The following is a 17,379-nucleotide window of genomic DNA, read 5'->3' on the forward strand; positions in this document are numbered from 1 at the left end:
GTGACAGTCATAAGCTTTCTTTTTCTGCTTTATCTTGGCCTGTATACTTCTAGACAACCAGGAGGCTCTAAATTTGGCAGTGCCACCCTTTTTCTGAGGGGACGCGTCTGCATTGTACCCGTAGAATTTCACTTTTTAGTGCTTGCCACTGATTTCTGCTCAAGTAGTTGTGTCCAGTCGACTTCTGCCATATCACCTCTTAGTTCTGTAAAATTTGCCTTCCCCCAATTTAAAATGTTTACTCCTGATTTAACTCTGTCCTTTTCCATAATAATGCTAAAACTATAACTGAATTGTGGTCACTATCCCCAATATGGTCACCCACCGTCACTTCACCCAATTGCCCATCTTCATTTCCCAGGACTAAATCTGGAATTGCATCCCCTCTTGTTGGGCTTGTCACGTACTGGCTAAAAAAAAGTTCTCCTGGACACTGATCAAGAATTTTGCGCCCTCTGTGCCCTTCACATGGTTTGAATCCCAGTTGATGTTAGGGTAGTTGAAGTCCCCTACTATTATTGCCCTCAGAAATTCCCATATATTTGTTCTTCTATCTCCCTTTCGCTATTCGGGGGTCTATAGTACACTCCTAGTAGTGTGACTGCCCCTTTTTATTTCTTAGCTCAACCCATATGGCCTCAATTGATGGTCCATTTAGCATATCATCCCTTCTCACAACTGTAATTGATTCTTTAACCAATAATGCTACCCACCCCCCCCCCCCTCCATCCTGCCTGAAAACTCTATATCCAGGGATATTGAGCTGCCACTTATCCCCCTCTTTGAGCCAGGTTTCAGTTATAGCAATGATAGCATGCTGCCATGTGTCTATCTGTGCCCTTAGCACATCTGCTTTGTTTGTAATACTCCTTGCAATGAACTATATCCCCTTTAACCCCGTCAAATTCCTGTGCTGAACACTATTTAACCGTTGCTTCTTTTGTCTTTGAGTCGCTAACTATGTCGCTAACCGCTTTTCTACTTCCCATTTCCTGGTCTGAATTTGTCCTATCTGTACCTGCCCTTTGGTTCCCATCCCCCTGCCATACTAGTTCAAACCCTCCCCAGCAGAACTAGCAAATGCCCCTATGAGGATATTGGTCCCGGTTCTGCTTGAATGCAACCCGTCCAGCTTGTATCCCGCCTTTCCCAGAATCGGTTCCAATGCTTCAGGAATTTAAACCCCTCCCTCCTGCACCATCTCTCAAGCCAAGCATTCATCTGGTCTATTCTCCTAATTCTGCTCTCGCTAGCACGTGGCACTGGGAGTAATCCTGAGATTACTCCTTAGAGGTCCTGCTTTTTAATTTTTAACCTCTTCACTACTTCTCACAACCCTATGATTACCTCCGTGCTGTCCGACAGCCTTTCTGACATCATGGGTAAGCTACTCCTGCCTCCAATTTAATATTGGCAAGACTGAAGCCATTGTTTTTGGATGCACCATAAACTCTACTCCCTCATCACTGATTCCATCTCATCCACCGTCCCAATCACTTGCTGAGATGGAACCAGACTGTGCAAAACCTGAGTCTTGTTTGAACCAATCTATCACCAAGACTGCTCATTTCTATCTATGTAAAATTGCCCACCTCTACTGCGATGCAGCAGTCACCGCTGGACTTGATTATTAAATTATGCTCTCTTTTCTGGCGTCCCATGCTCCACCCTCCACAAACTCCAGTGGAGTCACCATGTCCTGTCCTACTCATCCATGATTCCTGTCCTTGCTGACCTACTGGCTCCCTGGCCTCCAAAGTATTAAATTTAATACCCTCTCATCTTCAAATTCCTCCACACCCAATCTCTGCGACCTCGTCCAGCCTTGTATTACTCCCCAACAAACCTTTTGGTCAAAAGCAAAATACTCTGGATGCTGGAAATCTGAAATAAAAACAAAATGATGGTAATACTCAACAAGTCAGGCAGCATCTGTGGAGCAAGAAACGGAGTTAACGCTTTATGTTGATGACCCTTCATCAGAACTTGAAGCAAAGAAGTAACGGTTTTTAAGCAAGTACAGGGTGGGTGGGTTTAGGGGGGGGCGCGAAGAAGGGGAGGGAGGAAAGAACAAAAGGGAAGGTCTGCGATAGACTGGAGGGCAGGAGTGATTAAATGACAAAAGGGATGATGATGCAAGGCAAAGGGGTTGGTAATAGGATGAGTAAAGAAACAAAAGATGGGTCATGTGGAGCTGTAAATGGCAACAGCAGAGAACAATTATCAGCACCTGCTATCTGGAAAAAAAAATTGGTTACGATCTGAAGTTACTGAAATTAATGTTGAGTCTGGAAGATTGTAAAGTGTCTCATCGAAAAATGAGGTGCTGTTCCTTGAGCTTCATTGGAACATCGTAGAAGGCAGAGGATAGAGAGGTCAGAGCGGGAGTGGGGTAGAGAATTAAAGCAGCAAGCGACCGGAAGCTCAGGGTCACGCTTGTGGACTGAACAGAGGTGTTCAGCAAAGCGATAACCCAATCTGTGTTTAGTATCCCCCATGTAGAGCAGACTGCATCGTGAGCAGCGAATACAATATACTAAATTCAAAGTACACGTCAATTGCTTTTTCACCTGGAAGGAGTGTTCGGGGCCCTGGACGATGGGAAGGGAGGAGCTGAAAGGGCAGGTGTTGCATCTCCTGCGCTTGCACGGGGAGGTGCCATGGGAAGGAGAACGGGTGTTTGGGGTGATGGAAAAGTGGACTAGGGTGTCGCAGAGGGAGTGGTCCCTTCGGAATGCTGAAAAGGGAGGGGAGGGGAGGGGAAGATGTGTTTCGTGGTGGCATCACGGTGGAGGTTGATCCGTTGAATGTGGAGGCTGGTGGGGTGGAAGGTGAGGTCAAGGAGGGCCCTATCCTGGTTCTAGGAGGGAGAAGGGGTGAGGGCAGAAGTGCGGGAAATTGGACGGACATGGTCAAGGGCCCTGTCAACCACAGTGGAGGGGGAATCCTCGGTTGAGGAAAAAGAAAGTCATATCGGAAGCACTGGTGTTGAAGGTAACATTGTAGGAACAGATGCGACGGAGACGGAGAAACTGGGAGAAGGGAATAGAGTCCTTAGAGGAAGCAGGGTCGGAGTGGGAGGAAGTGTAATCAAGGTAGCTATGGGAGTCAGTGGGCTTATAGTAGATATTGGTTGACAACCTATCCCCAGAATTGGAGATCGAGGAAGGGAAGGGAAGAGTCGGAAATGGACGATGTGAAGGTGAGGGAGGGGAAATTGGAAGCGAAGTTGATGAAATTTTCCAGTTCGGGGCGAGAGCAGGAAGTGGCACCGATAGTCATCAATGTACCGGGAAAGAGGTGTGAGTGAGGGGACCCGATTAGGGTTGGATCAAAGAATGTTCCACGTATCCCACAAAAAGGTAGGTATAGCTAGGACCCACAGCGACACCTTTCATTTGGAGAAAGTGAGTGGAGTCAAATGAGAAGTTGTTCAATGTAACAAGTTCAGCAAGGCAGAGGAAGGTGGTGGTGGATGGGGACTGGTTTGGCCTCCATTCAAGGAAGAAGCGGAGAGCCCACAGGCCGTCCTGGTGGGGGATAGAGGTGTAGAGGGACTGGAGTTCCATGGTGACCAAACTTTTTGGTCCTCCGACTATGGAGTTTTATGTCTCCACACTACCCTTTGCCCCACAATTGGTGGCAGACCTTCAGATCGATTGGGTCCACTCTCAAACTCTCTTCCCGACTCCCACTGCTTTGCTCTCCTCCTTTAAAAGCCTGCTCAAAATCCTCCATCTCTTCCTCTGTGGCTTGGCATCCCTTTCCTGGCCTATTTCCATTTGTGAACTGCTGTGGGATTTTTTTTCTCCTTTAAAGGCACTCTATAAAAGCAAGCCATTGTCTTAAAGTGGATTGATTTGTAGCAACCAATTATCTTTTGATTTTAACAAACATCCATCACCGTCTCTGAAGTTTAAGTTTGCCACCTACAACATAGATCTCCAGTTCCTTTTCGAAATAAGCTTTGCAGATCCAGTTGTATGCAAGTGTGTGGTAGCTTATATGCTACATTACTCTGAGGCAAAAGGAGAGAGTGTAGTACTTTCTGTTCATGGGACAGATTTAATTCCCATTTCATTGAGGTCTTGAGCAAAGCATCACTTCAGGATCACGTCAGGTTCCACACGTACGCTGACAACACCCAGCTCTACCTCACTACCATCTCCCTCGATCAATCCACTGTCTGATTTGTCACACTGCTTGTCCAACATCCAATACTGGATGAGCAAAAATTTCCTCCAACTAAATATTGGGAAGACCGAAGCTACTGTCTTCGGTCCCCACCACAAACTCCGTTCCCTAGCCACTGATTCCAATCCTCTCCTCGGACACCGTCTCAGGCTGAACCAGACCATTCACAACCTTGGCGTCCTATTTGATTGAGATGAGCTTCCGATCACCATCATCAGGACCAGGACCACCTACTTCCACTTCTGTAAAATTGCCCATTCCGCCCCGCCTTAGCTCATCTGCTGCTGAAACCCTCATCCATGCCTTTGTTACTTCTAGACTTGACTACTCCAATGCTCTCCTGGCCAGCCTCCCACCCTCCATAAATTTTAGCTCATCCAAAAATCTGCTGCTCGTATCCTAACTCGCACCAAGTCCCGTTCACCCATCACCCCTGTGCTCGCTGACCTACATTGACTCCCAGTCTGGGAATGCCTCGATTTAAAAATTCTCATCCTTGTTTTCAAATCCCTCCATGGCCTCACCCCTCCCTATCTCTGTAACCTCCTCCAGCCGTACAGCCCTCAGAGATCTCTGCGCTCCTCCAATTCTTGCCTCTTGCACATCCCCAAATTTAATTGCTCCACCACTGGCGGCTGTGCCTTCAGCTGCCTAGGCCCCAAGCCCTGAAATTCCCTCCATAAACCTCTCCCTCCTCTTTTAAGACGTTCCTTAAAACCTCTCTCTTTGACCAAGCTTTTGGTCACCTGTCCTAATAGCTCCTTAAGTGGCTTGGTGTCAAATTTTGTTCGATAATGCTCCTGTGAAGTGCCGTGGGACATTTTACTATGTTAAAGATGCTATATAAATGCAAGTTGCTGTCTATTTTCTACCCGTGCCACTTGAAGATATTGACTCATGCTGGGGTACAGTTCCATGGATGTCTGCCACACTTTGGTACCTCATCAATATGCACAGCCTTCATGTACAAGGATGGACAAAATTTCAGAGCTTTTTGATCATTTAGGTCAGGGGCGCGCGGAAAAAGAGGGCGGGAGAGAAAAATCACATCCAAACGCAATTCTTTCATTAACCGATAACCTCATACACATTTTTCCAATGAGATTGGAGGGATGTGCTGGATCACAAGCAGGGAACTCCAAATGACTTTTCCCCTATCGAGCACAGCACTGCTGAGCCAATTCCAAGCACCCCTATGCAAATTCAGCAGAGAGGGACTGAATCCCTGGACCTTGCTAATCTTTATAACTCAAACGTGCTGGGAAATATCGTTTACCAATTGAATGATCAGGAAAGTAGTGTCCCAATATTAAAAAAAGAATGAACCTGGAAAGAATAGATAATTATCCTAATAGCTCCCCCCAGAGTACTGGATATGTGGATCAGATCACCAGCAAAAAGCTGCTGATGCTATATTCAATTCCTGCAAAAAGCTGGTTAAATATTTGATTGCAAATACTTGAGGATACAGGGAAAGGAAGACAGATCAAATACTCAATGTAACTAACAGCTTCTGTATTGCTGAGACTTCTTTTGGGGGGGGGGGGGGGGGGGGGGAGAAAAAAATTGATTCAGAGCAGCCAGCTGAATAGTGGAGATGGAAAAGATTCTGCAATTAACTCTGGGAATCAGAGTATTGATGTAAAAATTCCCTGCCTCTAATTAAATACAAGTGAAATTGTGGACTGTCTCTTGAAGGAGCAGGCTTTTCTGAATACACTATGTTTTTACCCAATGTGATTTGTGCTGTTTGGCTAGAGTGAATACCAAAGAATTCCCTTGCCACACAAAAAAAATCCTCAAAATGCTCTACATAGATATTAAGCCTTTTTTTAAAATGCAACTGTTACAAATTTCCTGTAAAAGACAATTCTTATAAAAAGTCAGTTTTAATTACTCAAATACAATGATGCAATGGATAGGTAACCTCAAAGTTGCAAATGGACTGTGAAGAAATCCAAGTTTGTAAAAGGAGAAAAAAACACCATTCCCAAAATATCCACAAGTTTTCAACACCCCATGCATACTACAACCACTGCTGCGAAAACAAATTGTTTTCAATTCATTTCCCCTCCTTCATTGGTTTTGCATTTGACTGTTTTGCAAGTTTTTACCAACCCTATTCTCCTGCAGATTTTAACTATCAAAAGTCAGCACTTAAATTGAGATAAATCAACACCTTCCACTGCAAATTGACTTGTGGAAACTCTCCATATAAACCCTGGTGTAAAATATGTTCAGTTAGGATCACTTGGACAAAGTAATCCCTACAGGGCAAAACTACAAATGTGACACATATACTTGGGTAGTGAATTAGTTTATTAGAAAATTAAAGTCATTAGCTTTTTAAACCGTCAAACACAAATTAAGCAATCCACGTTGAATACTCACCGCAGCAACTTGCTCATAGCATGTCTGGCAGCATAATGAAGGGGAGTGTTATGTTGATAGGGCTCCCCGTAAGAGGTATTTGGATCCAGAGACTCTTTGAACTGAGGATTGCTCTCATATAGCTGGTTGGCCAAGGATTCATCGCCATTTATCAGCGCCTTGCGAAATTTAGTTGTGGTGTTCCCCATATTTTATTGTGAATTGTTGACACTTTCAGCTTCAGCCACTCGACATGCTGATCTCCAATGGCACGCTTCACATCCTATGGAAAACAACAGATTTCAAGCAGATGCACCTGCCAAGAAGCAATGCTTTTGCATCTCTGTACAAATTATTCTCCATGATTAAACAGTGATTGCAGCAACCACATAATAAGTAGCTTTCATTCCCAATCAGTTCAAGTCACTGCCTTGTACATTTAATAAGTCATCACAACAGATACAGAAGCTTAACGGCTGAGAGCGTGTACGCTCAGGTTCACCTTTTCTCTCTAAAATAGCCATCACTACTTGCTTTGAACCAAGATCAGTTGTTGCATTCATTTAAAATTATTAGCTCATAGAGGAAAAAAAACTGCTTTCGAAGAGATCACGCTTCTGTTACTCATTACTCAATTCTGTTTCCCATCACACTATTACCCAAGGTCACAGGTAATGGATGGACAACCACCTATGAGCAAAAATGAGTCAAGCGCCGGGCAAGCACAACTTCTTGATTTAGAGTTAGCTGGTGGTGACCTATAATTCATTATTAATGCACCACACTTGCATTCCAAGACGCTCATAATCATGAAGCATTTTAAAATTACATTAACTCTTAATCTGACTCTTTCTTGAAGAAAAAAAGTAACTCCTACAAAGATCAAAACTGAGTCCAATTAAAGTTGCGTTCTAATACTTGACCAATCATTGGCATCTAAGATTTATATAGTGCCTATAATTAGGAAAAACATCCTCAGCTGCTTCACAAGAGAAAACAGACAGTGAGCCAAAGGAGGAAAGATTAGGGTGCAATCAAAAGCTTGGTCAACAATATGGATTTTTAAGGAGAACCTTATAAGGAGAGGGAGGGAATCCTAGAGAGCTAGGTGGCTGAAGACATTGTCACCCATGGTGGGGCAAGACTGCACAAGAGTCTGGAGACAGGAATGGAGAGCTTTGGGGTGGGGGTGTAGGAAGTTAGAGAAAGGAAGGAGCAAGGCCATTGATACATTTAAATAGAAGGACGAGAATTTTAAATTTGAGATATTATGGGACCAGGACCTATGAAGGGTCAGCAAGGACAGTGGCTGAATGGGGTTTGTAGGTGATAGAACAAAGACAGCTGGGTTTTGAAAGTTTATGCAGGGTTGAGGGTTGGAGGCCAGCCAGGGGAGAATTGAAGTAAATCAAGTATTGGAGGTGACAAAGGCATGGATCATAGTTTCAGCAGCCGATCGGCTGAGGTAGGAGTGGAGGCAGGCAATGTTAGAAATGAAATTAGGCAGTCTTTGTGATGGAGAGGAGATGAGGTTAGAAATTCAAACCAGGGTCAAACAGGATACCAAGGTTGCGAAGTCTGGTTCGGCCTGAGACAGCAGTCATAAAAGGGGTTTGAGTGCATGGTGGAGGCTGAAGATGTTGGTTTTGGTCTTCCCATTGTTCAGCTGAGGGATGTATGGTTCATCCAAGACTGGAGGTCAGACAAACAGACGACAAAGAAACAACAGAGGGATCAAGAGAGGTGGTGGAAAGGTAGAGTTCAGCATTTCTGTGGAATGTGACCCTACGTCAGCAGATAATGTTGCCAAGAGGCAGTATGCAGATGAGAAAGAGCCGGTGTCTACGGGTGGATCCTTGAGACTCCTGTGGTGACAGTGTAGGGGTGCGAAGAAAAGCAATTGCTCAGTTAGGTAAGGGCAGTCCCACGGAACTGGACAGTGGAGAAGGGGCATTGGAGGATGATGCCGTGATTGTGTCGAAACCTGCAGGTAGAATAATGTCCCATGCTCACAGTCATAGAGAATGTTGTTTGTGACTTTGGTTAGGGTCTCTTCAGTACTGTAGGAGGGTCAGAAACCTGACTGGAGGAATTCAAACAGGAAATTGTGGGAGAAATGGGTACACATCTGGTTAGTGACAACACGTTCAAGGACCTAGTGGAGGAAAGGAGGTTGGAAATGGGACAGTAGTTAGCGAGGACAAAAGGGCTGAGGAGGAATTTTTTTTTAAAAAGTTGATGATGACAGTTTTGAAAGGAAGGGAGATGGTACCTGAGAAGGAACCTTTTACAATATTAGATAGCATGAGAGCTAGGATGATTAATTGGGTGGTCATGAGAGCAAGAGCTACAACTGGAGTATTGTGTCCAATTCTGGGCACCGCACTTCAGGAAGGATGTGAAGGCCTTAGAGGGTGCAAAAAAGATTTACTAGAATGGTTCCAGGGACAAGGGACTTCAGTTATGTGGATAGACTGGAGAAGCTGGGATTGTTCTGGTTACAGCAGAGAAGGTTGACAGGAGATTTGATAGAAGTGTTCAAAATCATGAAGGGTTTAGATAAAATAAAGAGAAACCGTTCCCACTGGCGGAAGGGTCGAGAACCAGAGGAAACATTTAACGTGATTGGCAAAAGAACCAAAGGCGACATGAGGAAAAACTTTTTTTTTTTTACGCAGCGAGATGTAACGATCTGGAATTCGCTGCCTGAAAGGGTGGTGGAAGCAAATTCAATCGTGGCTTTAAAAGGAATTGGATATATACGTGAAGGGAAAAAATTTGCAGGGCTACGGGGAAAGTGCGAAGGAATGGGACTAATTGGATTGCTCTTACAAAGAGCAGGCATGGGCTCAATGGGCCAAATAGCCTCCTTCTGTGCTGTAACCATTCTATCTGGAAGGGTCTGGGGAGGGGGAAAAGAGAGAAGATTTGGCTTGATGGGCAGGTGGAAGGGAGGAAACAGAAGAAGCGACTGAAAGGATGGTCTCTATCTTGGTCATGAAGAATCCATGAGCTCCTTGCATTTGTTAGTAGACATGTGGATGGAAGGAGCGCAGGAGAGATGTTTCAGGAAATAGTTGGTGGTATCCCAATATTAAAAACAGATGAACCTGGATGAGCATAGACTAGTGGGTAGTTTTAGTAGAGTGTGTGCAGCCCGGTAAAACATGATGTGGTTGAGCGATGGGTGGCTAAAGTCTAGTGAATCACCAGTAGCCTCTGGTGGCTGAAAATAGAGTCAATTTAATGAACATATTAGTTCAGTCATATTGTCACTAATTAACTTAACACTCCCAATATGCATAAATTTTACTAGCAGTCAGGTCACTGCTCTTTTACGATTCATAACACAATTGTTGCCTGTGAGCTTATTAACTAAACTGCCTAACTATGTCCCTGTCTGAATATGTCATGGTTTTGGTACTTATGATGCCCAATTTTAGCATTCCTGATTACTTACTTAAACAGCAGAGCTCTGATTGAAATATCATTGGCAATATCCCCACTTCATTACTTTTCTTTGGCAAGAAGGGTGTTCCATTCTTATCTTCTTACCCACCGTATCAAATTTCTAAAAATCCCAAAATGCTTTACATACAATTAATTACTTTGAAGTCCATGCTATTGGAGTACAAAAATGCCAGCCGTTTTGAACCAAGCAAGAATCCATAAAACGACAAAATAAATGACCAGCATGGGGGAAAGTTAGTTCAAAGGCTTCTGAAATCCAAGAGATGTTGGAATGCAATGAAAACAATAAACATGTATTTATGGTTTATGAGGTTACCCATCACATGAGCCGTACAGTATAACTGGCAGGTAAACAATCCTCATCTAGGCTATTAGGTGATAACACAATGCTGTAACAGCTCTCCACCCAAGTTGTACAGTAAAATACTAGTACAAAAATGCCCTGCCCCACAGAAACATACCTTCCGTCAGCTTTTCATCAGAGGGCAACATTGATGACATTGGCAAGAGATATTTGGCCCAGACTGTTCCGCCCTCCAGGCTGAAGGAGTATTATGGTAATTTAAAGATTGCAGTCGGCACCTAAAAGAAAGATACAGTTAAGAAACATTTCACATCTGTACAGAAGAACATAAGAAATAGGAGCAGGAGTAGACCATACGGCCCCTGGAGTTTACTTCACCATTCAGTAAGATCTTGGCTGATCTTCGACCTCAATTTCACTTTCCTGCCCAATCCCCATATCCCTTGATTTCCTCAGAGTCCAAAAATCTAGCGATCTCAGCCTTAAATATACTCAAAGACTGAGCATCCACAGCCCTGTGGGATAGAGAATTCCAAAGATTCACAACCCTCAGTGAAGAAATTCCTCCTCATTTCAGTCCTAAATGGCTGACCCCTTATCCTGCCCCCTAGTTCTAGACTCTCCAGCCAGGGGAAACAATCTCTCACCATCTACCCCATCAAGCCCTCTCAGAATCTTGTATGTTTCAATGAGATCACGTCTCATTCTTCTAAACCCCAGAGAGTATAGGCCCACTCTACTCAATCTGCCCTCATAGGACAATCCTCTCATCCCAGGAATCAATCCAGTGAACCTTCATTGCACCGCCGTACAATCTGTTATACACTGCACCAGATATTCCACAACAGAATTATTACTGTGTCATCGATTTTAGTAATCTTAATTACTTCAGAGGTCAAAGTCTGATTGAAATATCATTGGTAAAGAAATTTTTTTGGTGGTGGGGGAGGGGTGTTTTATGTAGTGCCCATCAAAATCTCTCTCAAACATCTCTGAATGATATTATCAAAAAAGATTTCAGCTTGCCATGATTTTTTTAAGAAATTCTGATCCACTTCATCTAAAGAGACACACTTATACATGGTACTTTTATTTATTTATTTGTGGGACGATAAGACAGTTTTTCCAAAGAAAAAACAATGCCTATTTTCTTGCTTCCACCTAACTCCATGGACAAACCAATTCAAGAAAGAACAAGATTACACCTTAATGGAGTGAACAGGCAGCATGATCTCTAAAATCCCTTACTTCACATAACTAATATATCTAGAAAAGAATGATGGTTAATTCACTTACTAACTGTACTCATTACATATTAATGTTTTTGAACCCTGTGCATAGAAAGTTACAGTTGCATATTTATTCCAGTACATTAGTGCAAGTGGCGTATTTGGCACATTGGTACCAATATACCTCTGATCTGATACTCCCTATTCATAGCCTCGAATTGTTTCAACTACCCACCAGTAGTTCCTCCTAGTATTACAGTTCAAAATACTCTCGCTAGACAGTGTCTAAGTGTCACATAATTGTGGATTCAAGTCCCATATTAGGACTTGAGCACTTAATCTAGTCTCTCACTTCAGTGATGTCTTTTTAGATGAGACATTACACTGTCATGTGGAATTAAGAAATTTTAAAGCATTACAGTCTATTCAATGCAAAGTCACTTAATACAAACTCTCTGAATTAAAATTTCAGTTAAAACTAAATTTCTACTTTCTGGTGTTATTTATATTGCTCCATACTTAAGAAAAGACATACTTGCTCTCAAGGCAGTACAAAGAAGGTTCACTCGGTTAATCCCAGGGATGAGGGGGCGGACGTATGAGGAGAGGTTGAGTAGATTGGGACTCTACTCATTGGAGTTCAGAAGAATGAGAGGCGATCTTATTGAAACATATAAGATTGTGAAGGGGCTTGATCGGGTGGATGCGGTAAAGATGTTCCCAAGGATGGGTGAAACTAGAACTAGGGGGCATAATCTTAAAATAAGGGGCTGCTCTTTCAAAGCTGAGATGAGGAGAAACTTCTTCACTCAGAGGGTAGTAGGTCTGTGGAATTTGCTGCCCCAGGAAGCTGTGGAAGCTACATCATTAAATAAATTTAAAACAGAAATAGACAGTTTCCTAGAAGTAAAGGGAATTAGGGGTTACGGGGAGCGGGCAGGAAATTGGACATGAATTTAGATTTGAGGTTAGGATCAGATCAGCCATGATCTTATTGAATGGCGGAGCAGGCTCGAGGGGCCGATTGGCCTACTCCTGCTCCTATCTCTTATGTTCTTAATTAAGGTTATGATTAATTCCAAGAGAAGGGAATTCTCCTGGCCAACTGTTATTCCTCAACCAACATGCGTAAAACAAAACATTGTTTTATCTCATTTGCTGTTTGTGGGACTTTCCCCTTCAACCCAGGCAACTCAATCCTATTTTCACTTAATGTATTTCCTCATTTGTGTTGCGACCTAAAATGTGCCGCAACCTGACATGTGCCTCGACTTTAAACGCGCCGCAATCCCCTAAAACGCACCTCGAAAACAGTCCAGAACTCAATTTCATGATGTAATCGATCATACCCAGAAGCGTCAAGCATGCATGCCTGCTTAACAAAGCAATGATAAAAAAAAGCATCCTCATTCCATATTTTTTACTAAATCCTGCAAAACTGCTCGATATTCCAACTTCAAAAGCACAATAGTGCGGATGCTGGAAATCTGAAATAAAAACAAAAAATGCTGGAAATACTCAGCAGGTCAGGCAGCATCTGTGGAGAAAGGAACAACGTTAACGTTTCAGGTCAAAGACCGTTCGTCAGAACCGGAACAAGGTAAAAAAGAAACAGAAATCCCAAAGAGAAGTTCTGCTCTTCTCTCCGACGAGATTTCCGTTTGTCTCTTTTACCTTGTTCCTGTTCTGATGAAAGGTCATCGACCTGAAACGTTAACTCTGTTTCTTTCTCCACAGATGCTTCCGATATTCCAACTTGTTAGGACAACACGCAATTCAGATGTTTTATTTTCTGACATTTCTTAAAATAGAACAAGGCTAATGGAGGTTGAGATACTTTGATTATTCTGGGTGAACATCACACAAAGCACAAAACAAGTCATAATTTAGCATCAAATTTGAATGGGGGCAAAGTTCCTTATTTTCAATAGTGACAGTATGCAATGTGCATGAGTGCTACAGCTATCTAGAGAAATTTGTCTGTCCCAAAGCAGACAAGACTAGCAGAATCTGCCCTGGTGAGAGGAGGCATTCAAATGCCATGCACCCTTGGCTTGCAACTTTGTGACCAAAGGGTTATAAAGTAACCCCAGTTGAAATTTAAAGCCTTTTTTAGGTTTCCCCTCACAATGAACACCGTTACCAGGTTTCTTAAACTGGCTGTTGAAAGCCAAGTGTGGATTGGATTACTTTTTCTCAGAATTTCTTTCCTGTAGTGAAGCACATTAGTGTTCTGCAAGGGGAAGCAAAAATAATATGGGAGGAAACTGTAGGTTATTCACCACCAGGTCAGCCATATACAGTATATTACCAGTCCATCTAGGAACTCACTTATTGGTACACAAGTGCACTAAGCAAAAAAACTCCTGAAATATTAGTCTATTAGAGACTAAGTGCAGCAAATGGGAGGGAAAACATGAAAGCTTAAAAAGCTCAACCAAGGACTATTTTTGAGTAAACTATTGGACTGGGAAGAAAATAAAATTTGAAACTTCCTTGAGTACAGCAATTCACTCTCCCCAAAAGCAAACCATTGCCCACCTTGTCATCCTGGGGTAAACACCAATACAAATTCCAATAGTTCATTCAAGTTCACCAAACATGGTGACTATTTGCTATGCAAATATTTTCTACACTTCATATACAAATGCACATGGCAAAATAATATACATGCAAATTAAATTCTTTCATAGTGCTTCTTGTTGAATTTCAATGATTCCACAAGAATTTTAGTAAATTGGGATAGTGGTGGTTGGAGGTGGGGGAACTTTGATACAATGGCCGCTTGTATGGTGAGAAGCAGCCTGCAGTAGAATTACAAGTTTTATCCTTCCAAATTTGGGTTATGTCTGGAGATAGCACTTTGAGGTGCACAAGTCCACAGTGACATATTGGTGTTTATAGGGCTGTTACTGGTGGTAGTAATGGTGGGAGCAATTTGAAATTCATTAAGAATATGACACAACATTAAAGTATACTGGCTTCTGATATTTCTCCCTCTAGGACACTTGTCCCAATAAGCTTAGTGAAATTAAATATATAATAATTACTGTTCAGATTTTGAAGTGATCCAACTGAAACATATTTAATAAGAATTAACCCATCAGGTCTGCCACTGAACACCTTAAGCAAGATATGAATAAGTGTAAATGTACACAAGCTTTGATAATCTAGTTACAAATTTTAAATGCACAGAATTTACATTATAATGTATATCTGGAATAAAACAAAAGATGAACAGACATACAGTCTCACCAAAACATTCGTTAAATAAAAAATCCTCAATGGATCACAAGATCAATACAGAATAAAAATGGCCACTCTCAGCTCATGCATCTAGGGGAAAAAAAACCTCATCGCAACATCTAACTCAATTATTTCAATTTTTGCCTCCACTACAATAGACTATTCTGAAGTCCACTCCAAGTGCTGATCACTCTGCATGATGAATAACTGTCGAACAGTCCTGAGTTTATTAACCAGTTTGAGTATGTTTCCCCTTTTCCTGTCGTGGTTTAACATTCAAGATTTATCTTTGCTATAGCAGTTACTATGTTATATACCTCGATAAGGTCCCCTCAGACAATTTGTTTCAAGGAGTAAGAGTCCAGGTCTTTGCTTAAAGACTAATCCTGTGTTAGGGGTCAACCTCATGGCTCTTCCCTGTATGGTCACTCAGGCTTGAATAATGTTCCTCGTGTGTCAGTGAACAAAACTGGACACAGTTCTCAAGTGCTGTTTGATGACAGTACTGTACAACTTCAGCAGGACATTCTTCAACTTATTTATATATAATGTTTTAATATAGTTCAGCGATCTATTTACTTGCATTGTTGCCACTCCACTGTGACAGGACATGTTAATGACCAACTAGCAGATATCTTTTTTTGGGCAGGGGAGCAGAAAAACAAGATAAGCAGAATCACCTTGGGGGGGGGGTCAAATTGAGTCTAAGATGGCAACAAAACTCAAGTCAATCCTCTTTGGTAGACTCGGCAACTAATACCTGAATTAGCAGGTCCACAGTCCTTCAGAACACTTAATTTCTGCACAAAGACATCCCACTGACCTAAAAAGAAATTAGCAGATCTAGTGCAGCGTAGGTTTACTAGAATGATACCCGGACTTCAAGGGTTAAGTTACTAGGAGAGATTACACAAATTGGGGTTGTATTCTCTGGAGTTTCGAAGGTTAAGGGGTGATCTGATCGAAGTTTATAAGGTATTAAGGGGAACAGATAGGGTGGATAGAGAAACTATTTCCGCTAGTTGGGGATTCTAGGAGTAGGGGACACAGTCTAAAAATTAGAGCCAGACCTTTCAGGAGTGAGATTAGAAAACATTTCTACACACAAAGGGTTGTAGAAGTTTGGAACTCTCTTCCGCAAACGGCAATTGATACTAGCTCAATTGCTAAATTTAAATCTGAGATAGATAGCTTTTTGGCAACCAAAGGTATTAAGGGATATGAACCAAAGGCAGGTATATGGAGTTAGATCACAGATCAGCCATGATCTTATCAAATGGCAGAGCAGGCACGAGGGGCTGAATGGCCTACTCCTGTTCCTATGTTCCTAGTATCTCTAGATCGCTTTCAAATTCACCAATCACTGCATCATCCAGAGCAGAATGTCACCCATTTACTTCCAATGTGTGCAATAGCTTACATTATCCATAGTGAATCTGCCAGGTTACACTGGTTAGATTTTCTTGGTCACTGGCTGCCTCACCAGACTCTACAGCTTAATTCCCCCATTTTAATGTACAAATGTAACCAATTTGCACAAAGTTTCCAACTTCTAGTCATCAATTAGAAACAGTAGGGGTCCTAGCGTCTAGCCTCACCACTCAATACTTCCACCCCAGCATCTCGTCCCTCAACAGCTAATAGAAATTTAGAAACTTCATGACATTTCAAAAATTGTTAGTTACATCTTTTTTAAAACTTAAATGGATGTTCAAAGGCTGAACTGGTGAATTTTAATGAAGATGGCTTTGGTTATAGGCATATTAAAAGCATAAGCAAAAAGTTCTTTGTTCAAAACAAAATTAAAACCAACCATTAAGATCCATTTGATTGTATACAGTTGGGTTCAGTGAAAGAATGTTTAAACAGTGTACTTTATCCCCAAGATGGTACACGTCAGTGTATATAGTCACAGTAACCACAGGGTTAAACCTCCAAATCAAGAAACATGACTGCGTAAGCAAAATACCAAACATGTCAGGTCTGGCACCTTATCCACTTCATTCTGCTTTCAAACAATAACAAACGTTAATTCGATCCACACTTCTTACCAAGGCATATGTCGGAAAGAAAAGCGATTCGAGGAGATAGATCAACATCATCATTAAGTGTGACTTTCCTCCCAGCTAACCTTCATCTCGAATATATTTTATACAACAGTTAAATAAGAAAGGACTGTAAATTGTGCTCGTCGGGTCGGACTCCGGCGCTGCCCCTTTCGCCCTGAACCGCTACTGCCGTTCGCTGGGACTGCCCGATCAACAAAGAAATTAGCCCCCAGATAGCTGACGGCGGCGCGGGGTCCGCCTGGAACAGCGGCGGCGACACTCGCGCCCCCGCCCCGGTAACACCGGCCCAACACTTGCAATTAACACCGCCCCGTCTGCGAGGGCCGAAAGTCCCAGCGCCGCCCCAAGAACCGGCGTTCAAAAGCCGGGCTCTCAAAGGAATATAACCACCCCCCTCCTCCTCCTCCTCCTCCTCCTCCTCCCCACACCCTCTGCAGCCGTCCTCGGCGCGACTCATCATAAGCCGCCCAAACCAAGGGCAGGAGGCGGACAGTGC

At 42.7% G+C, this 17,379-nt stretch overlaps 1 protein-coding gene across 4 annotated transcripts in view; it reads right to left on the minus strand.

The window, feature by feature from the left end:
* Nucleotides 1-17,379, minus strand: part of ankib1a (ankyrin repeat and IBR domain containing 1a) — an 89,834-nt gene that overhangs the window by 72,311 nt on the left and 144 nt on the right. For all 4 annotated transcript variants that reach the window (XM_068006410.1, XM_068006418.1, XM_068006429.1 and 1 more), the window contains exons 2-3: nucleotides 10,497-10,617; nucleotides 6,586-6,847 (exon numbers count right to left, since the gene is read on the minus strand). In XM_068006410.1, coding sequence (XP_067862511.1) covers nucleotides 6,586-6,773 — 188 coding nt within the window. In that variant the 5' untranslated portion in view covers nucleotides 6,774-6,847; nucleotides 10,497-10,617. The remainder of the gene's footprint in view (nucleotides 1-6,585; nucleotides 6,848-10,496; nucleotides 10,618-17,379) is intronic.

Source organism: Heptranchias perlo, chromosome 2, assembly GCF_035084215.1.
Source record: "Heptranchias perlo isolate sHepPer1 chromosome 2, sHepPer1.hap1, whole genome shotgun sequence".
Classification (NCBI taxonomy): domain Eukaryota; kingdom Metazoa; phylum Chordata; class Chondrichthyes; order Hexanchiformes; family Hexanchidae; genus Heptranchias; species Heptranchias perlo.